Consider the following 22,487-nt stretch of genomic DNA (forward strand, 5'->3'; position numbering starts at 1 on the left):
TTTTCCAGTCTTAAGTCCCCAACCCCCAAATCTGCATTGTTTGCTTTTTTTTTAAGTTGCACACACACACACACACACACAAAAATTGCATGCTATTTCCCTCCAATATACATGGGGTAAGTTGATTTTGAATAGGCCAGTTGTGCAAAGCTCTACATTCTAGTTGGGGAAAGAGGAATGGGCATCCACCCAGGGCAGTGGAGGGGTAAATCCTACACTTAGGCGAACCCAAATCCCCAGATTCCCAGCTTTCATTTTTTGAAAAATATACATACAGTCATACCTCAGGATAAATACGCTTCAGGTTGAGTGCTTTCGGGTTGCGCTCCACGGCGACCTGGAAGTAATGGAGCATGTTACTTCCTGGTTTTTCCACTTGTGCATGCGCAGACGCGGCAAAATGCGACCCGTGCACGTGCAGACGCTCAGTTGCATCTTACGTTCTGTTCGGGATGTGAACAGGGCTCCGGAATGGATCCCATTCGTATCCCGAGGTACCACTGTATCTGTAGATCTGTAGAATCTGAGATATGGGGTGAAATGTACTGGTGGTATTAATATTTTCCTTCTGAGAAATTAGCCTGCTCCCCACAGCCTTTTCAGTGCTTTGCTTTGCTCCTGGGGAAAACTTGCAGACATCCATGGTGTGTGTGTGTGTGTGTGTGTGTGTGTGTGTGATAGAGACTTATAATACAATGCAGGATGTGCAGGAAGTGGGTTTGGTTTCCCCCACACACACACCAATACTAGAACTTGGGAGGCCGGTGTGTCTGCCAAAAAGTGGGTGGTAGATTCAGGCTAAATAAAGGAACGCAACATTCATTTCACTGCCACAGTGTTGTATTAATTTATGCAACAGCGGGATGGCCACTAACTAAGGCAATTTTTTTAATGGAGTCTCCATGAAGTTCAGTCCAGGGCTGTTGGTGATGTTGTCCTTGTTTAGCAGTGATATGTAGTTGCGTTGCATCTGCTGGGGGAGTGGGAGGGCTGGAGCCCCTGTGGCCTCTGTTTGGCTTAGCTTAGGGTTACCAGATGTCCCTGTTTCCCAGGAACAGTCCCCGGATTTGCAAATAAGTCCCCAGACAAATTCCAGCCCCGGAATGTCCCCAGATTTCATCTAATGTCCCTGGGAAATGCAGCTGCGGCAGTCTCAGCAGCCCAGAGCAGCTGGGTCTTGCTGGCTTCAGGAGCTGCTCAGAAGTCACCATATGATGGTAGTGCAGGGGTTTGAAGATGCAACTACCGGGCTGCCTCCACCTTCCCTGACCCCAGCAACTAAGCTGTGACGGGAGGCTTCATGCTGCCTATCGGAGCAGCCCTGATCTCAACTCCTACTTGCATGCAAGCGGGGGAAGGGGAAGGGATCTCTCAGTTAGGCAACGGGAAGCCTCCCTTCCCAGCTGAGGATCCCCGCCCCCTCCTGCCTGCACGCAAGTAGGAATGGGATTGGGGCTGCTCCGATGGGAAGGGAGGCATTGCTCTGCCCGAGCCTTGCCGCCGCCGCCACTCTCGGCCCTCCTTCTCCACCTTCCATGCCTGACCCATCACACACCGCTTCCCCACCACCACCACCGAAGAACCAACAACTCAGGATTCATTGAAAAAAATCTGGTAACCTTAGCTCTATTACAGGTGAAACTCGAAAAATTAGAATATTGTGGAAAAGTTCATTTCTTTCAGTAATTCAACTGAAAAGGTGAAACTAATATATGAGATCGACTCATGACATGCAAAGCGAGATGTGCTTCTACTTCTCAGAGGTCCAATCTTGCTCGATTTGCAATCCTTGTTTTGCTGCTTTCCTTGAATATTCTAATTTTCTGAGATTGTTAATTTGGGGTTTTCATCAGCTGTACGCCATGATCATCGCAATGATAACAAATCAAGGCTTGACATACCTCGCTTTGCATGTCATGACTCTATCTCATATATTAGTTTCAGCTTTCAAGTTGAATTACGGAAATAAAGGAACTTTTCCACGATATTCTAATTTTTCGAGTTTCACCTGTAGAAGAAATCAAGGCTTGACATATCTCGCTTTGAATGTCATGAGTCTATCTTGTATATTAGTTTCACCTTTCAAGTTGAATTAGTAAAATAAAGGAACTTTTCCACGATATTCTAATTTTTCGAGTTTCACCTGTAGGTCACGGTGGTGCTTTTGTCTTATCTAGCAGGGGCATTGGGGGTGACAACTTTGTGCAGAATGCATACAGATTACTAATGGGTTCTCTCTCACACACACAGAGTCTTGTCCTCGAAGTCTGGAATGCGCTTTGCTGCGGCGTGAGTTCTGCCTCCCCGGATCATATTCCTGTGGCCCGTGTCTCTCTCAGTTCATCGAGGATGAAGACGGCCAATGCATCCCCAAGGCACGGGCGGCCAGCGGTAGGTCGGGTTGGGTGCAGAAAGCCTCAGCCAGAACAATATTGCCAGTTCTCTTCCCACAGCTCCAACTCAGTAAAGCTGTTTCTGGATGATCCATGCCAGAATCAGAAGTCTGGTATTCATGTTGTCCTCTTGTTGTTGTTGTTTAGTCGTGTCCGACTCTTCGTGACCCAGAGCACACCAGGCACTCCCACAGTTTGGTCAAACTCATCCTAGTAGCTTCGAGAACACTGTCCAACCATCTCGTCCTCTGTCGTCCCCTTCTCCTTGTGCCCTCCATCTTTCCCAACATCAGAGTCTTTTCCAGGGAGTCTTCTCTTCTCAGTATTGGAGCCTCAGCTTCACGATCTGTCCTTCCAGTGAACACTCAGGACTGATTTCCTTCAGAATGGATAGGTTTGATCTTCTTGCAGTCCACAGGACTCTCTAGAGTCTCCTCCAGCACCATAATTCAAAAGCATCCATTCTTCGGCGATCAGCCTTTATGGTCCAGCTCTCACTTCCATACATCACTACTACTACTACTACTACTAAATTTTATTTATATCCCACCCTCCCTAGCCGAAGCCAGGCTCAGGGCGGCTAACAACAATAAAATAGTACAACATTCTAAAATCATTTCATTATAAAAGTAATTCAAATCAAATTGATGGCAACCATTGGGCCAAAGTTCTGTGAAGATTGCCAAAGGAGGGAGTCAGGCTGTGCCCTGACCAAAGGCCTGGTGGAACAGCTCTGTCTTGCAGGCCCTGCGGAAAGATGTCAAGTCCCGCAGGGCCCTGGTCTCTTGTGACAGAGCATTCCACCAGATTGAAGCCACAGCCAAAAAAGCCCTGGCTGTAGTTGAGGCCAGCCTAACCTCTCTGTGGCCTGGGACCTTCAGGATGTTTTTGTTTGAAGACCGTAAGTTCCTCTGTGGGACATACCAGGAGAGGCGGTCCCGTAGCTACGAGGGTCCTAGGCCGTATAGGGCTTTAAAGGTTAAACCTTAAACCTGATCCTGTACTCCACCGGGAGCCAGTGCAGCTGGTATAGCACCGGGTGAATGTGATCTCGCAGCGAGGACCCCGTAAGGAGTCTCGCTGCGGCATTTTGCACCCGCTGGAGTTTCTGGGTCAGTCTCAAGGGCAGCCCCACGTAGAGCGAGGAGAAAACCATAGCTTTACTATACGGACCTTTGTTGGCAAGGTGATGTCTCTGCTTTTTAGGATGCTGTCTAGGTTTGTCATTGCTTTTCTCCCAAGAAGCAGGCGTCTTTTAATTTCATGACTGCTGTCACCATCTGCAGTGATCATGGAGCCCAAGAAAGTAAAATCTCTCACTGCCTCCATTTCTTCCCCTTCTATTTGCCAGGAGGTGATGGGCCCAGTGGCCATGATCTTGCCCTCTACTGTTTCATTTTCTGTTTGGAGGAGAGGCCCCCATCCTCTGCTGCCACACTGTCCTGCATAGTATTCCCTCAGAGCTGCATTCCCTTGGGAGATGTTTAGGCAGCTTCCATGCTTTGGTGTGAAAGGTGAAAGCCGTTAAACCCAGATTAAACACTTGAGTGTTAAAAAGGAGTTGTTGTTTTGTGAACACAAATAAAACAATTGCAACTCATGACAACATAAAACCAGGATTCCTGCAGCATGAAGAAACTTGCTGAAACCTTCCTACTAGAAAATGTATGGGGAGGAGGGCCAAATCCTTGCAGTAACACATTTATTGCATCAGTATTTGACCTGTTTCTTATTCCTTTGGACCTCAGCAGCTCCAGTGATAGGTCACACATCTAGATAGGCCCTCCCAGGGAGAGCAGAAAGCCTTAATTTTCTCAGGGCTCCCCCCCAGTTTTGTAACTCAGTGGTTCATGTTATTCAATAGCGCCATCTCTAGGCAGCTGATGATGATAACTAAAAAAAGGTCTTCAGTACACTTTGGTGCTATTCATTCTAGCCTAATGCAAAAGCTGGTTTTGGAAGTGTAAGGCGTACTGAGTTTGAAGATCTTGCCATCTGTTGCACAAGGAACCTATTTGTCCCAGGTGAATGTACTGGACCCATGTGGGTACAGTTGTCTTCCACGTACCCACCTTTTGAAAAGTGAGGAATGGTGTTGGAAAGGAATGCAGTTTGTACACTGTGGTCTTCCGTCTCCTGCCTGAAACATGACTTCATGCAAAGTGATGATTCTTAGCGACAGATGGGAGCTTACATAAGAGCTTGGTTGTTAACGGATTGATGTTCGGACTGCATTTCAGTTACCCGGGGAGATTATGTACTGCAAGTGGCACATCCTTTCCCCTTTAAAATGCTGGAGATTTGGGGCTTCTCTGTTCCTGCGCTGTTTGTAATTTCCTTTAATACTCATGCGCTTCTAATGGAGTCTCAAGAGAAACAGCTTGCCCTAGACAGCTCATTCCCCCTTACTCATCGCGCAAATGAATAACAAACTGGATTATCTGAAGGTGGACCCACATTTCAGACCCAAATGCTTGTGGAGAATGCAGGAGGCGCACCTCTTTACCCTGAATTTTTCATACATGAGGGGCGTGGTTTTAGGCCTCACCTTGTTTTTATGGTTTTAAGTTGTTTTATATATTTTTAATATTGATTTCAATGCTGCAACACATAGGTGAAGGGCAGATAATAAATGAACTAACAATAATAACAAGTTCACCACCACAAGTGCACGAGGAGGAGGTAGCAGTTTGCAGAAGTCTAAAAAACATTTAAGGGGTGGGAACATAACACGTATTCACAAAACAGCCTAGTGGCTGACTGGGGGACAGGGAAGAGAGATGAAACAGAGCAAGCTCTTAAAAAGTGGTGGTCCATGGATCAGTGCTGGCCCAGAATACTACTACTACTACTAATAATAATAATAAAGCCAAGGTTGAGGGGGACACTTCAGATTTGGCCCTCCTTGCATGATTTCACATGCCTGGAAGTCTTGTCTCAGCAAACCTTACCAGGGCACACCATCTAGCTGGCTACACTTATTTTTTAATTGTGGCTGATCTTATTTGTGTACTACCAGTGATTGTTTTATACTGTGCTTATGTACACTGCTAAAAGTTTTTTGTTTTTTGTTTTTTTTTTTTTTTTTTTTTTTTGGTGAAACTGTTTATGGACGCTTCCAAGCAAATAAATCTTAACATGAGATCCTGGTGATGTTTTGATGGAAACTGACTCAAGGGTTGAGAATGTGAACTGAGCGAGGGCTGGGTTGGCTGGCGAGTCTGTTTCTACTGGTTGTTCAGAGCAAAGAGGCCTGTTAACTCCGCCAACCCTAGAGCTGCAGGCAGAGAGAGAGAGAGAGAGAGAGAGAGAGAGAGAGCAGGTCTCCTCGGTTGTGTGTGTTCTGTGCTATGTGCTTGCATTATTAAAGACACTTTTTCATGTCCCAAGCAATAAAAAGCTGGGAAAGCTTGCCGGAGTCATGAAATATTCACAGAGTTCTAAAAATAGTAACAGGGGGACTACATGGGACACAAGGTGTACCCTGGGTAGTGGACACCCTCCCACACAAACACCCCGCAAAGGGATGCTGGTATCCATAATTTTGGGCTCTTGAGAGTGGGAAAGTACATAAGGACATAAGAAAAGTCTTCTGCAGGCCAGTAGCCCATCTAGACCAATATACTGTTCTCACTGTATCTATCTATATACCGTATTTTTCATCCCATAGGATGCTCCGTCCCATACGACGCACCTAGTTTTTTTGGGGCGAAATAAAGGAAAACTTTTTTCCCTTTATTTCCCCCCAAAAAAACAAGGTCGGGGAACAGTGGTATGGCGGCGCAGCACCTCCCAGCTTCTGGGCCTGGGCGATGTCTGCGCGGGGCTCGGGGCGCTCTGCTTAAGGGTGCCTCTCGCGCCGGGCAGCAGGCTGCTATTCGCAGCGTAGGGAGCCCCGTGGGAACTCCCGCAGGGCTCCCGACGCTGCGGATGTCTGCCCGGCGCGAGGGGCGCTCTGCTTCAGAGCGCCTCTCGCGCTGGGCGGCAGGCCGCTATCCGCAGCCTAGGGAGCCCTGCGGGAACTCCCGCGGGCTCCCCAGGCTTGCTGATAGCTTCCTGAAGCCTGGAGAGCAAGAGGGGTCGGTGCGCACCGACCCCTCTCGCTCTCCAGGCTTCAGCGAAAGCCTGTATTCGCCCCATAGGACGCACATAGATTTCCCCTTCATTTTTGGAGGGGGAAAAGTGTGTCCTATAGGGCGAAAAATACGGTATATCTATATGGATATATGGATATATAGATATATAGATATATAGATATATAGATATAAAGGGACATGGGTGGCACTGTGGGTTAAACCACAGAGCCAAGGACTTGCCAGTCAGAAGGTAGGCGGTTCGAATCCCCGTGATGGGGTGAGCTCCCGTTGCTCGGTCCCTGCTCCTGCCAACCTAGCAGTTCAAAAGCACGTCAAAGTACAAGTAGATAAATAGGTAGCGCTCCAGCAGGAAGGTAAACGGCGTTTCTGTGCGCTGCTCTGGTTCGCCAGAAGCGGCTTAGTCATGCTGGCCACATGACCCAGAAGCTGTACACTGGCTCCCTCCACCAATAAATTGAGATGAGCGCCACAACCCCAGAGTCGGTCACAACTGGACCTAATGGTCAGGGGTCCCTTTACCTTTACCAATATAGATATAGATACAAATTTTTATTAATTTTTTAACATATCATTTTCAACAGTAATTAAACATACTTTTACATCTTATTCAATTTTTTTGACTTCCATCAGTCCTGTCTGAAAATCTAATCTCTTAGTATGCATTTCTTATTTTCCCTATTACATTTCAAAATCATAACCAATATCTATATCTTTTTCTACTTTGTAACGCTTTGTATGTTTCTGCTTACAAAACTTCTTGTAGTCCTACTAGCGCAATTTGTTGATTACAGGTGCTCTTCAAATAATTCATATACTTCTTCCAATCTTCTGTAAATCTCTGTTCCCGCAGGTTTCGAATCCTTCCTGTCATTTTGTCCAATTCTGCGTAGTCCATTCATTTTGTCTGCCATTCTTCTTTTGTCAGAAGTTCTTCTTGCTTCCATTTTTGGGCTAACAATACTCTAGCCACTGTTGTTGTATATAAGAACCTGTTCTCAATGTATCTGATCAGATGCCTGTTATGGGAAATTTGTAGGCAGGATTTGAGCAGAAGACCCCTCTCCTCTCCTGTGGCTTCCAGCAACTGATTTTCAGAAGCATCACTGCCTCATACTGTGGCAGCTGAGTAGAGCTGTTAGGGCTACAAACCATCAATGACCCTCTCCTCCACAAATCTGTCCTTTACTCTTTTAAAGCTATCTAAGTTGGTGGTTCAAATCCCCGTGATGGGGTGAGCTCCCGTTGCTCGCTCCCTGCTCCTGCCAACCTAGCAGTTCGAAAGCACGTCAAAGTGCAAGTAGATAAATAGGTACCACTCTGGCGGGAAGGTAAATGGCGTTTCCGTGCGCTGCTCTGGTTCGCCAGAAGCGGCTTAGTCATGCTGGCCACGTGACCCGGAAGCTGTATGCCGGCTCCCTTGGCCAATAAAGTGAGATGAGCGCCGCAACCCCAGAGTCGGCCACGACTGGACCTAATGGTCAGGGGTCCCTTTACCTTTAATTTGGCAGCCATTACTGCCTCCTGTGGCACTGAGTTCCACAAAGGACTTTCTTTTATCTGTTCTGAATCTTCCAATGTTCAGCTTCCACAAATTCTAGTGTTATAAAAGAGGGAGAGACACTTTTCTCTATCCACTTCACTTCACTTCACTTCTATCCAACTCAATTCATTTCTACCAACTCCCAGAAAATAGCTGGTCAGCTGCTGGCGGACAATAGAGCATAAATTGCCCATTGGCCTGCTATTCACTTGAGCCTGTAAAACTCAGTCTCAAACTTTTCCGTTCTGGCTGGCCGTGGGATGGAGGGGATCTCCAGAAATCAAGACTTAAGTGTTGAGGGCAGTATTGCCTGCTTCGTGAGTGAAAATGATGAAATGGTTAAAATAAAGAGAGCGTTGCGGGCAAATATTTGATATCTAGGGAAAAGTGATGCAGGGGCCAACATCTAAGATGTTGGGTTGGTGGTGAGGGAAATGCAAGCTACAACTTCTCGGTCATGTTTTGAATCAGGACTTCATGTCAGTCTGGGCTGGGAGATATTGGTAGCCCTACAGGTGTTATTGACCAGTAGTCTGAGATGATGTGAGTTCAGTAGCATTTGGAGAGCTGCAGGCCCCCATCCCTGATGAAAGGATTAAGAACTAATGCCATGTAGTAGATTTTTCTTTCCTTTTTTTTGTAATCTGCTTTGTAATAAAACCTAAACCGGGGAGTATTTAAATTTTGTTAAATAAAATAAAGATGGAACAATAAGGGGCAGGATAAACTGAACCTATTTATGTCACTTGGAACCTTGTGGTTACTGATTTATTATGTTTTATTCTGGTATGTAAATTTGTTCCTTTATGTTTGGTTCTAGATATTCTCTTCAACTTTTGCTTTATTTTATTTGTCATCCATTTTTGCACTATATGTTTTATTATGAAAAATATATATGGAAAAAGCAATTGCAAAATAAAATAGATTGAGTATGAAGTTACAAGTCCCCAGTTCAAATCTTACCAAGTTGCTTTTGGCAAGTCTTCATTCTCCCTCTCTATCTCTCATCCTCTCCACCAGGAATAATATTAGTGGCCTACCATATCTGGAGGGCAGATTGAAGGAATCATAGCATTGTAGAGTTAAAAGGAATCCCAGGGGTCATCTAGTCTAACCCCCCGCAATGCAGGAATCTCAACACATGGCCCATCTAATCTGAAACTACCAGACCCTGCTTAGCTTTGAAAATGTGGTAGCAGTTTTCTTGCTCTACTACTAGGAGTAGCCTGGCATATATAGGCTTTTCTCATCTACACTATTAAAGGTAAAGGGACTCCTAACCATTAGGTCCAGTCATGGCCGACTCTGGGGTTGCGGCGCTCATCTCGCTTTATTGGCCGAGGGAGCCGGCATACAGCTTCCGGGTCATGTGGCCAGCATGACTAAGCCGCTTCTGGTGAACCAGAGCAGCGCACAGAAACGCCGTTTACCTTCCTGCTGGAGTGGTACCTATTTATCTACATGCACTTCGACGTGCTTTCGAACTGCTAGGTTGGCAGAAGCAGGGAGCGAGCAACGAGAGCTCACCCCATCGCAGGGATTCGAGCCGCCAACCTTCTGATTGGCAAGTCCTAGGCTCTGTGGTTTAACCCACAGCGCCGCCTGTGTCCCATCTACACTATTAGGGTGGTGTTTTCTTGTTTTTTGTTAAAGAAAACTGCTGGGAATGTGATGCCAAGGCCAGCTGATTGCGCACGGTGCTCCTTGACCCTCCCTCCACCATGCCAGCCCCCTCCCACACCCTGTGTACAAGAAACCCTGGCAATCATTCACTCTGATCTGAGGACGCTTAGCTCCTCCGGCAAACATCATAATTGCCACTCAGGGAACTGCATCTAACTGAATTTGAAGAAGTGACCTGGAGGGGAGGGAGAGAGAGAGAGAAATCTACAATTCCATCCTTTCAAAGAAGCCTGGCTTTATATAATTCCTAGCAACATAGGAGAAAACTCCCTAGGGGCTGAGGGGTCTTTCCCCCCATAAAACATTTGAGGGGGCCATGCCCCCCCCCCCGAGTTGACAGTCATTGCCATTGGAAATGGTGTGTGTGCACTGCTTCATGTTATCAATTATGCAGGGCAGAGCTCACCTGCCCTCCCCTCCCCCATATTTTACTCAAGTCCCCCCCCCCCCCCCGCCTAGCAGAGTGTGTCCAGTGTTGCCCGGGATTTTTTAGAAACTGAAAAATATTGCATTTTTAAAAATGGATAGTGTGATTTGTGAGTTTGGACCCACCACGGCAAAAATTGGGTGAAGTCACGCCACTCATGTTTTGGCCCGCCATCTTGGTTTGGAATTATGTCCTCACATAAGACTCCCACCTTAATGATCTTATTGAGTGGTGATCGAACCTATGCCAAAAAAAAAAAACCCAGGTGAAGTAACACACACAACTTTTCCTGGATATTTAATCATATTCACATTTAGATGTGCCACTGTCTTCCAGAAGCAAGCGGACTAGACTTCAGTATGGGAGAAAATCCAGTTCACATCCCCAAACCTCTGCCCCCAGCCTACCTCACAGGGTTGTTGCGAGGGTGAAATGCCACTAGCTGGGGGAGGGGGGAGAGAACAGGATGCAAACATGTCAGCCACAAGTCCAACGGCTGTTCGATTGGGGAAGAAACACAGTCAATCTTACTTTTAGCCTATTGTTGATTTTATAAATAATTTTGTATTTTTTTTACACATATTTTCCAGCATAACATCCTTTTAAACATCATTTCGAAATTTTTGGCTATCACAGCCTGAGACTTCCTTCAACCTCGACTGATGGTTTTCTAAAGTCTTTCTAATTATGCATTTGGTTACTGCTGTAGTTATTGCTATAAACTCAAATTCCCAGTACATCTATTCTTAATTCTCTTCACAATTTATTAATTGCTCCTTAAAAAACTTCTTTCAACCCTACAAGCGATGTCAAGCTTATTGTTGGTTTTAATTATTATTTTTTAACATTTTGCATCTTTTAAAACTATTTTTACTGGTGATTATCAGTAAACCACTGTGAGGGTTTCTTTTAAGCAGTTGTTTGGTCTATAAATTTATGAAATAATCTGTTGATAGCTTTTCTTTGGATTTGTTGTTCCCCCCCCCCGCCCCCACCCCCCCAAATACCTTCTGTCTTCCTTCTTAGGGCGAGTCAGTGTTCCCAACCTAGAGGAAGAAGTTGATTTAGTGGCAGATGCACTGTCCAAACAGAATAATGCTGTCCAGGATGGTAAGTCTCTCCTGCGGACCAGTTTCCACTCCGCACATCTTGGATGAAAGATTAGGGTTGATACTTTCTTTCTTCTCACATAGGGCAAGACTGTCCAGGGGTGCATGTGGGTTGTCCGTCTGCATGAATTAATTTGTAAAGAAATATACAATAATAAGAGTACAGGTGAAACTCGAAAAATTAGAAAATCGTGGAAAAGTTCATTTATTTCAGGAATTCAACTTGAAAGGTGAAACTAATATATGAGATCGACTCAGGACATGCAAAGCGAGATGTGCTTCCACTTCTCAGAGGTCCAATCTTGCTCTATTTGCAATCCTTGTTTTGCTGATTTTATTGAGTATTCTTATTTTCTGAGATTGTTAATTTGGTGTTTTCATCAGCTGTACGCCATAATCATCACAATTATAACAAATCAAGGCTTGACATATCTTGCTTTGCATGTCACGAGTCTATCTCATATATGAGTTTCACCTTTCAAGTTGAATGACTGAAATAAATGAACTGTTCCACGATATTCTAATTTTTCGAGTTTCACCTGTAGAACAAATCACGGCTTGACATATCTCGCTTTGCATGTCATGAGTCGATCTCATATATTAGTTTCACCTTTTAAGTTGAATTAGTGAAATAAAGGAACTTTTCCACGATATTCAAATTTTTCGAGTTTCACCTGTACATTCATTGGTAAAAAAGGAATATAGAACGGGATAGACAGGAAGTCCAAAGTGTTTGTAGATATATGATTTTGGAATAGTTTTTTGTCCTTGTTTCTTTTATTTAGGTATATAAACTTTGTATACATGCTGAAAATTATATTATAATAAGCCTTGTGATGTATTATGAAAATGTTTGCCGATGTAACATAAGAACGTTAATAAATAAAACTCAAAAAAAAAAGAAGAAAAGAAAATCTTTCGCCCTCACCCCAACCTTTGTGGACATGTTTTTGCCTTACACAGAAACCCCAGCCCCCACAGGCAAGCACCCCAGGATCGGTGCGTCGAAGTCAGTGTCCTCGCCAAAGGGACAGGCAAGACGCCCTCCTGCAACACCTTCCCTTCGCACAGAAGCAGTCAAAAGTACTCCAGTGAAAACCTCACTCTCGTCAAATGACGCTCTCATACTGGGTAAGCGGTTCAGCAAGGCAACTGGGTGTTCCATATATGGCAGAATATAATATAACAATGGAAGACTATATCAATCCAAATTTCAAACGCACAGCAGTGAGGCAAATAGTTGTTTCCACTTGGGGGGGAGGAGGGTTCCCCCTCCCACCACAGAGTTTTGGACTCAATCCGTGTGGAACTTAGGGAGCACTTCCGGAGTGCTTGGCTCACCATCGGAGGTGGATAAGAGGAATAACAAAGAAAGACAGGTTTGACTCGGTAGGGTCTCAGTTTATATCCTTTATTAACAATAGGAGAGCCTCTTCCACCTCAGTCGCAGGAGCCACTATGGAGACATTATCTTAACGCTTCTGATTGAAGCATGCCCTGTGGATGTTAGCTTAAACTGAAATGTAAAAGATTTTCCAAGTTTGTTTTGATGCCATGTGGGTGACTACATTTAAAACTTAACAGCTGGACGTGCATTTGTCTTGGAAGACAGCACTTTGTTTGTTTGATTGTTTGTTTTAATTGTAATTAAGTTTGTAAAGAAAAATGTTTAATGATGATGATGATGATGATGTTGCTTTTAATCGGTGTACAGTAAAATTGAAAAGACACAATGAAGATAAATCAATTTAAACTCAACCACAGAGTTACAAAACTTGCTTAAATTGTCCGCTGAGGTGGAAAGGGCATCTCCAGCTGCCAGAAGTCTAATAGGGAGGGGACTCCTCTGATAATAATAATAATATTTTTTTATTTCTATCCCGCCCTCCCCAGCCGAAGCCGGGCTCAGCGCGGCTAACAACAATAAAAGTAACACAGCATTCTAAAATCAATTCATTCTAAATCAATTCAGAATCAAATTAATGGCAACCATTGGGCTAGAGTTCTATGAGGATTACAGAAGGAGAGAGGAGGTCAGACTGTGCCTTGGCCAAAGGCCTGGTGGAACAGCTCTGTCTTGCAGGCCCTGCGGACAGATGTCAAGTCTCGCAGGGCCCTAGTCTCTTGTGACAGAGTGTTCCACCAGATCGGGGCCACAGCCGAAAAAGCCCTGGCTCTGGTTGATCTCGACCACGAGAGAGTTCCACAGAACTGTCCCACAATGATGCACCACTGGTTCCTGATTTGCCGGTAGGGATTTTATGCTTCCGCCTGCAATGAGGGGCAGTGTATGAACACATAACAAGGACAGTGTTTAAGCAAACAAATAAAATGCTAATGAAGAAAATAAAATTGTAAAGGCTGGAAGTTCTTTGACAATGCTTCACCTGCCATCATCCCAGGAGGTTACTGCTGGTTCCTTCCCTGCTTCCTTCCTTCCCTGGTGTGTCTCTATACAAACTTTCCACCTGTGTGTCTCTGCAGGGATGATAGTCGTGTGTACAGCTGCAGGAATCGCAGCTCTGGTGGTGGCAGCTGTGTGCTGGTGCAGGTAGGCCCATGCAAAACCTTTACTTGGCAAGAGGCCAGCAGTTTTATTTAGTGCTTCCCCCCCCCCCTACCCCAAAACACCATTCTCGGGAACCACTAGGAGGGGTGGGGATGCAGGTATAACAACGGCTAGAATGAGGAGCTGCTTAAGAGCAGCAGCAACTGCAATTGTTCATTGCATTTGCATCCCACCATTTTCTCCATGGAGCTCAAGGTGTCACCCATGGTTCTCCCCTTCTTCATTTATTTGCTGCAACAACCCTGTGAGGTAGGTTGGGCTGAGAGTGAATGAGTGGCCACGTAGGGATTTGAACCCTGGTCTCTCCCAGGTTCAAGTCTTGCACTCTAAGCACTAAACAAGGCAGCCCTGGGTACCATGCTGTGCTGTAGTATCAAGTGCTGAGGGACGCGGAATGTTGCTCTCAAGCCCTTCTTATGGGCTTTTCAAAAGCAGGCCACTGTTGGTAACAGGCTCAGCCTTTCTCAACCTGTGGGTCCCCAGATGTTGTTGAACTACAACTCCCATCACCCCTAGCTAGCAAGGCCAGAGCTCAGGGATGATGGGAGTTGTAGTCCAACAGCATCTGGGGACCCACAGGTTGAGAACCGCTGGCACTAGATGGATTTCTCACCTGATCCAGCAAGCTGCTGGTGTGTCTAATTATTCGCTTGCTTTCCTCTTCTCCTCCTCTTCCTAGGCTGCAAAAGGAAATACGCCTTGCTCAGAAAGCAGACTACCCAGTTCAGAAACTCCCGGGCCCTCCGTCGTATGACAAGATCTCAGTATGTCCTTTCCTCTTTGATGCCTGTTTGCTGGCTATGCACTAAACTTGATGCTCTTCACTGTTTGAAGGGAATGTGAGGAAAAAACATTTGTATGCCTAGTTCCAGGCAATAATGAGCCCCCGTTACCCAGCCATAGCAGGGGGTTGCCTTTGCATCTCTGTATCCTATACTGTTCTGGCCTCACAACCTTCCAAATACATCTCTGCTAGCAGGGGCAAGTCATTCTGCATGTTTCTGCACTGGATGCAGTTCATACAATTGCTCCTGGGGCATAAGAATTACCTTCCCTAGGGAGGAGTCTGCACATTGCTTCCCTTTGTGAGCAGCTGCTGTGGACTTGGCTCCTTCTCAAGAGGAAATGCTTGCCTGGACTGTGATGAGTTCTGCATGCTCTTTTCTTCCAAACTCACTGCAACTTGGGCTAACTTGCAATGCTGTGTACACTGTGCCTGTTTTTCTCTCCCCAAAGCCTGGCGATAAGAAGTTGGCACAGAGTGCCCAGATGTACCACTACCAGCACCAGAAACAACAGATGCTCTCCATGGAGAAGTGAGTAGCACCATTATTCACCCATATTTTTAGCATTTTCTTCAGACTGCGGCTTCCACACACCTCGTGGCAACAAGTCTGCTTTATTAAAATACTTTTATCCCACTCTTCACCCTAAAAAAAGAGGGAAGTCCTCTTAGAGCAGCTTCCCAATGTCATTGATGAGACAATTCCCTGCCCCTCGGGCTTACAATCTTAAAAAAAAGGCATGATATAAGACAGAGAGAAATAGATTTGGATGAAGTAGGAAAAAAGCAAACTCAGGCCTCTTCCTTTCCATGCATGGTTCTGGGACTGGGTTCCTGTGGAGGGTGCATTTCAAACACTTCTGCCCGAGAGAACTGGAACAGCTAGTCCACAACATTGCATCCACATCTTTAGTGTCTTTTTAATGTGGACTCACTTGGGAGAAGAAGAGGAGGAGGAGGAGTTTGGATTTGATATCCCGCTTTATCACTACCTGAAGGAGTCTCAAAGCGGCTAACATTCTCCTTTCCCTTCCTCCCCCACAACAAACACTCTGTGAGGTGAGTGGGGCTGAGGGACTTCAGAGAAGTGTGACTGGCCCAAGGTCACCCAGCAGCTGCATGTGGAGGAGCGGAGACACGAACCCGGTTCCCCAGATTACGAGTCCACCGCTCTTAACCACTACACCACACTGGCTCTCTACATTCCTTTGGCCTATGTGATGTGGCCTCTGGCTCAGATAGCCTTTTTAAAAGCTTAGGTCAGCCTCTCCCCAACCCAGCAAGCCTCCAAACTGCAGCTTGCACCAACTCCTGCTAGCTAGCACAGCCATGCTGGGTAGGAGGTGCAGTTAAAACACCTGAAAGGTACAAGGTTGGGGAAGGCTGGTTGGATTTTGGGAAGATTCAGGACAAAAGAAAGTGCTTATTTACACATCACATAGTTAAATTATGGAACTCCCACAGGAGGAAGGGATGGCCACCAGCTTTGGGCACCAGGCAAAAACATTTATCTTCTTGCAGACCTTTGAACAATTAAACAATATGTTTGTTTTTTTTAATGGGGGGGTATTGTTTTTGTTATTACGTTATGTGTTTTTGTGTTTTTGCATTGTAAACCACCCTGTAATCTTTGGATGAAGGACAGCATGGAAATTAATAATAATAATAATAATAATAATAATAATAATAATAATAGCAATGCTCCTGAATAACAGTTGCTGGAAGGCTCTTGTGCTGAGGTCTGGCTTGTGGGTTTCCCACAGGCATTTGGGTAACCAATGGGAGGACAGGATGCTGGCCTAGGTGGGCCCCCTTTGGCCTGATCCAGCAGGGCTCATCTTGGGTTCTTATATGACAGCTTTTGGAAAGGTATAGTTAAATTGATGGAAGGTCTGTGTATACACCTGAAAATTGCCAAGTGCCGTCTTCTATGTTCAGAAACAGGGCACTTTTGAGTACCAGGTGCCAAGGTCAAGGAGGGGGGGACAGGGGGAGCGGGGAGCAGTCTCACTTTATTACCTGCTTGCCAAACTTTATCCTTGGTGGCTCCCGTTAGAAGTGAAACACTGGACCAGGTACCCTGTGGTCTGACCCAGCAAGGCCAGTTGAGTTTCCCCAACACACCTAGCCAAGTTTCAGAAACGTGTCACGTCAGAGTGCCAGAGTTCTGCAGATGGCTAAGCTTGGAAATGCAGCTTTTGATACTCCAGGGTTTCAACACAGGACTTTTTTTAAACCCGGGAGTGGCTCCAGCTAACTCCTGGAGCTTCTGAACCACCACCACCACCACCCCACCCCAGCATTTTGGCTCTCTGTGTGGTGGAGTCATAGAATCATAGGACTGGGTCAGAAGGGACCCAAAGGGTCCTGTAGCCGAACTCTGTGGGGAGAGTGGGTTGGGTGTTCTGAACGGGTGAAAGGCAGCAGTGTGCCTGTATGTGTGTGCTGCACTCTCTCCCTTCCTGCCCTGCCACCATCTCACCTCCTCCACCCCATCAATAGGAATAAAGAGGAGGCCAAGGTTCCAGAATCTGCATCATCGGATGAAGAAAATGAAGATGGAGACTTCACCGTCTATGAGTGCCCAGGCCTTGCTCCTGTGAGTGTTTACTCTTCCACGCACCAAAGAGGGTCCTTGGCCCTTTGACAGCTTTTCTTACTCTTTCTGTGTGCTTCTTGATAACTAAGTTCTGCTTGTTTTATTGAGTAATGGTTCACACACTCAAATTAGGATAGATTATTGTTGTTGCACTTAACCCACACCTCCAATCACAGTTGGAAGTGGCCAGAAGTTCCTGCACTTACCCAGAGTTCAGTTTCCTTGGAAGGAGAATCAACAGAAACATTGGTGTCTTTAGGAAACATGGTTTTATTTACGGGTATATACAACCTGGGACACGGGTGGCGCTGTGGATTAAACCACAGAGCCTAGGACATGCTGATCAGATGGTCGGTGGTTTGAATCCCCGCAACAGGGTGAGTTCCTGTTGCTCGGTCCCTGCTCCTGCCAACTTAGCAGTTTGAAAGCATGTCAAAGTGCAAGTAGATAAATAGGTAAACGGCGGGAAGGTAAACGGCATTTCCGTGTGCTGCTCTGGTTTGCCAGAAGTGGCTTAGTCATGCGGGCCACATGACCCAGAAGCTGTATGCCGGCTCCCTCGGCCAATAAAGCGAGATGAGCACCGCAACCCCAGAGTCGGCCACAACTGGACCTAATGGTCAGGGGACCCTTTACCTTTACAACCTGAGCATAGGATGCAGGGGCTCACAGTATCGGTGCCCCAGCTGATCTTGCTACTTCATTAGGTTTCCAAGTCACAGCTTTGTTGTTGTTTTTTTAATAATATTTATTGCTTTTAAACCTTACAAACAAGAAGAAAAAGAAAAGGAGAAAAAAAAGAAAAAAGAAAAGAAAGAAAAAAAAATACAATACAATATATAAACAATACACCACGCAACATTAACGCATTAAACTAAACAAAACAGAACAAAAACAATTTGAAAACATACATCATACCATTTCAATGTCTTATCTTTCATTCCCTCGTTTCATCGACTTCCTCTCACCTCCCTTTTTGTATTCCACTTCTATTAATTGTTTCAGCAATTCCTTTCCATCTTTCACTATTTTCTGTCATATAAATATCTTAACTTATTTTAACTTTTAACTTTATTTTCCATTAATACTATAATACTTATTTATGCTTAACTCCTTATAACACTTCTACTAAAGCCATATAATTTCATTCCAACATTTTTCTAACACTCATTAATTTTACCGTATTTCTATAAATAAACTTTAAACTTTTTCCAATCTTCTTCCACCGTCTCTTCTCCCTGGTCTCGTATTCTGCCAGTCATTTCCGTCAAATCCATATAGTCCATCAACCTGGTGATCTTCTGTCCGAGGCTCTTAACTCTTTTCCAGGTCCCTTCTGCAAGTCTTCTTCGTATACTTTGTCTTCTGCTGATCTTGTTGTTAATTTCCTTCCTTTGATGCTGAAGAGTAAGTCTCGGGGGAGCTCCAACGTAGCAATGTTTTTATTCCTTCTCAACATGTCATCCACATCTCCGTGGTTAAAACTAAAATCCAAAAGATATTTCAGGACGTGTTTCAAAATCCCTCCAAATCTGAAGGTCCCCACAACTCCAATTTCCTCCTGACCCAAGTCCAGATCCCAAAGGTCAGTAAATTCCTGCATGAGATGATCTATCCAACTTTCCTTCTCCAGTCCAAGCAGGGTTCCAATCTGACTTTCTCTGAATTCAATCATAGAGGGCAACAACTTGTAGTCATCAAATTGCCTCTGTAAGGCTGGGGCTCTCTCCCTCTCCATTTGTATTACTTTAGGTTCAACAACCACAACTTTCTCCCTCGCTTTCTCCACCATTTGGCATGTCAAAGTAGATTCCTGTATCGGTTCCTGAATAGTTTCTGTGTAGATGTTCACTTTTTGTCCCAAATTAGTCGCTTTTTGTCCCAAAATATCAATTTTAATATTCATCACATCCATCTTCTTGTGGAGCTGTTCCAATGACTCACTTATCTTGCCTAGTGCAATCACTAAGGCTTCTTCTGTCGACATTCTCAAGCGATCCAAGGTCAATCTCACGGTTTTCTCTTGCAGCTGGAGATTCCACCAGCCCAACTCTTATAACAATTTCAAAGGCTCCCTCTAGAGGAAACAATTTCTGTTTGTATCAATCCTTTTAAGCACAGTTCAAGCAGTAAGATTAGTTTCAATTTTCAACTACTTTTACTCCTTTTTAAGCGCAGAAGGAGACAATGGAAACAATGTATTTCTCTTATTTAACTAACTGTCACAGTCAATGAACTTTCCCAAAAACGTCAGTCTTACTAGCAGTCCGTTTCCAGGTTCAGAGCGGTGGTGATCCAACTTCCTTCACTCTCTCCTGCAGGCTTACATGATCCAAAAATTCCCCCCTCTTCTCCTGCCTCCAAGGGGGGGTTTAATGATTTTAGCCGATGGAAGTTTAATCCTTTACACAGGACTTTCCAGGACTTTAGCTTGCAAATTCTTTGCTTCAATCTATTTACAAAAGAGGAAGGCGGACTTCCTGTTTGAAATCGAATTTTCCGTTCTACTCACAGGTAGTTGTTTAGAATCAAATTGTCCACAGGAAAAAGTCAGCGCTCTCCGGCAACAGCAATGCGGCTTCACTCCGTGAAAGAAGCAGTCAATTCAAAGCACCGCTCCGCTCACCCCACATCACTCCGGATCCCTGAAACCGGGTCTCCCCGCGAGTAGGGGAGGCACAAAAGGTGCCAGCCGAATCCCACAGGCTTCTCCCGCCTGCGATTTTTAGTGGGTCTCCGCCTTCGCCGTGGTGGCCAGACCCTGAATTCCACGGAGCAAATTCCTCCCGGAAGTCTCTCCAAGTCACAGCTTTGGGGTCCAGCGCAGAGTAGGTGTGCCTCAGTCTCCCCAGCTTCCAGCATCTACTCAAACTCACTCACACAACTCTTAACCCCTCACACTTGGCCTGTTGTCCTCAGAAAAGGCACACCCATTTGTCTGTACGGCAACAGAGCTCACTCTTTCAAGATGTGAATGATGAGTAGTACTTAGATGACCTGCTAAGGCCATCACCATGAAAAAGAAACTGATTTGGCAGTTTCTCTCTTGCAGAACATAGCTTCACAGATACAGGATTGCAGGTCTGGGAAGGAACCCATGGAATCCTCCAGACTGAATTCACAGACTACTAATTATTAATCCAGGTGATTCCTCAATTATATGAGGGTTGTGTTCCAGGGTTCCATCATAAACCCTCAGTGTTCCATCCAGGCAAGCCAGAGCCAGGATTGCAGTTTAAGGACAGCTTCCACCCAGGCAGAAGTCCTTCTGGAGAGTGGAGAGCAGGACTGGTGAAGGGGAATGGCCTCAGAAAAGGGAATTTGAACCCTTGGCTCCCTGGTCTGGTCTTCTAACCACACGCTGGCTCTTGAAGGGAAATGCCAAGTCTTGCACTATTGTGAGAGAGCATTTCAGTTGTGTGTAATAACTCTTGAGCTCTTCCAGCTGAACAGTGTAGGGCAGTAGATTTTTAAAAGAAAATGCTGAAAAAACTGGGGGTTGGGGGAGAAGATGACTAACAATTCTTGAGGCAATTAATTTTTCCTGCTTTTCACATCTTCTCTCTTCTCTCCTCTCCCCCACCTGCGCCACCCTGGACTCCATGCAGACTGGCGAAATGGAAGTGAAGAACCCTCTGTTTGATGACTCCTCGCTGCACTCCCCACCCACCAAGTTGCACCCATGACCTCTGGCCGAGCATGTTGTGGACTGCGTCTGCCGAGCCTTATGTGTAGGAATGTCCCAACCTGCCGACATCCTCACTACCTAAAGAAAGAGTCTCCTTTGCAGCACCTCCAGATGCCCGAATGTGCATCTCCCCTCCCCCCTCCCCACGCCAACAAATGAATCTCTGAAATGAATGCACATTATTGGCTTCTGGGGAGGGCGGGTGGGGGGGCTTCACTCTTCAGCTCTTCATTGCTACCACTGCAACCCCCAACTCCTCTTAGATACAACAACCTAGCACTATTTAGATGATTGGGCACGTGAATTGGGGTTGGGGGGTGGGAGGAAATGCCTATTTGCTGTTTTGTTGACTGGGGTGGGGGCGGAGTGTGAGAGAAGGAAGGGGAGTTCCCTGACTTTTTCACCCACCCCCAGCTCCTGAAAGAGGCCCTTGTCCTGGAGGCCAAGTCGTCCTGTCACCCTCAGAGCAAAAGCCCGAAATGAGAATCCACCCAACATAAAATGCTATAAATCTATTTTGAATCCAGTGGTGTCATTCCTCCAATTTGTAGTATATAAAAATACATGCGGATATACCTTGCAGTTCTTTATTTGAGCAGTATGGTTGGGGGATCGTGGCCCTCCACCCCAACTTTCTGTATTTTGTGAAGATTGAAAGGGAAGGTTGACCTTCCTACCTAATAGTACTCCTAGGACATTAAAATGCCCATTTTAAAGGTGGGAAGGGGGACAAACTCATGTAGAAGGATAACAACATTCATGGTAGTGAAACAATTTCAAATCACTTCTGGGCTTTTATCTGCCAGGCAGTTGGGTCCTCAGCTGTTGGATCTACAGCAAGGTCCAAACCCATCCTAGGATGAGTTATGGTCCCTTTGAGAAGCCTATCTACATGCCAAAAATAAATTCCCCTTTAAGACTCAGGATGTCTCCCTTCCAAATAAAACTGGGAATTGTAGTTTTAAGACTTCTGAGAACTCCAGAGGTTCCAGCTCTTCTGTGCGGAACTGTGGTTCACAAGATTTCGTTCATTATCATGGCCATGTTGTGGGATAAAGAAAATTGTGGACAAAAGGGAGAGTTGACGCAAGTGGAACAGCTTAAAAACATAACAGTGCAGTCCTGCGTCCATTTACCCAGAGGTAAGCTTTGCTGCACTGATGGGACTTTCTCCCAAGCTTGGGACTGTGCCCTTAAAGTCATCAAATCACTGTGCTTTAATTGTAGCACTGGGGGCGGGGAAAGCACTGCATCTGGTCTTCACAGATTGCCCCACCTGGTGCTGCAAGGGGGCAGGGGGTGGCGGTGGCAAAGATGCTTCCCCTTTAGAGTCTAGAGAACCCACCCTTGCTAGCAAGAGGAAAAAGTTAAAGGCCCAGTTCAAAGGTGGATGACCGGCCATTTCAGACTGCCGGGGGTAGGAGTGATCCAGCCTATGGGCTTTAAAGGTAAAGGTACCCCTGCCCGTACGGGCCAGTCTTGAGAGCCTCTGGGGTTGTGCGCCCATCTCACTTAAGAGGCCAGGGGCCAGCGCTGTCCGGAGACACTTCCGGGTCACGTGGCCAGCGTGACATCGCTGCTCTGGTGAGCCAGAGCCA

At 45.7% G+C, this 22,487-nt stretch overlaps 1 protein-coding gene across 1 annotated transcript in view; it reads left to right on the forward strand.

Annotated features, from left to right (window-relative positions):
- Positions 1-21,871, forward strand: part of NPDC1 (neural proliferation, differentiation and control 1) — a 54,821-nt gene extending 32,950 nt beyond the window's left edge. Inside the window, exons 2-9 of the mRNA XM_079962248.1 lie at positions 2,251-2,391; positions 11,167-11,250; positions 12,213-12,380; positions 13,734-13,800; positions 14,498-14,582; positions 15,055-15,134; positions 17,105-17,201; positions 20,810-21,871. Coding sequence (XP_079818374.1) covers positions 2,251-2,391; positions 11,167-11,250; positions 12,213-12,380; positions 13,734-13,800; positions 14,498-14,582; positions 15,055-15,134; positions 17,105-17,201; positions 20,810-20,887 — 800 coding nt within the window. The 3' untranslated portion in view covers positions 20,888-21,871. The remainder of the gene's footprint in view (positions 1-2,250; positions 2,392-11,166; positions 11,251-12,212; positions 12,381-13,733; positions 13,801-14,497; positions 14,583-15,054; positions 15,135-17,104; positions 17,202-20,809) is intronic.
- The last annotated feature ends 616 nt before the right edge of the window (positions 21,872-22,487 follow it).

Source organism: Podarcis cretensis, assembly GCF_951804945.1.
Source record: "Podarcis cretensis genome assembly, chromosome: Z".
NCBI lineage: Eukaryota > Metazoa > Chordata > Lepidosauria > Squamata > Lacertidae > Podarcis > Podarcis cretensis.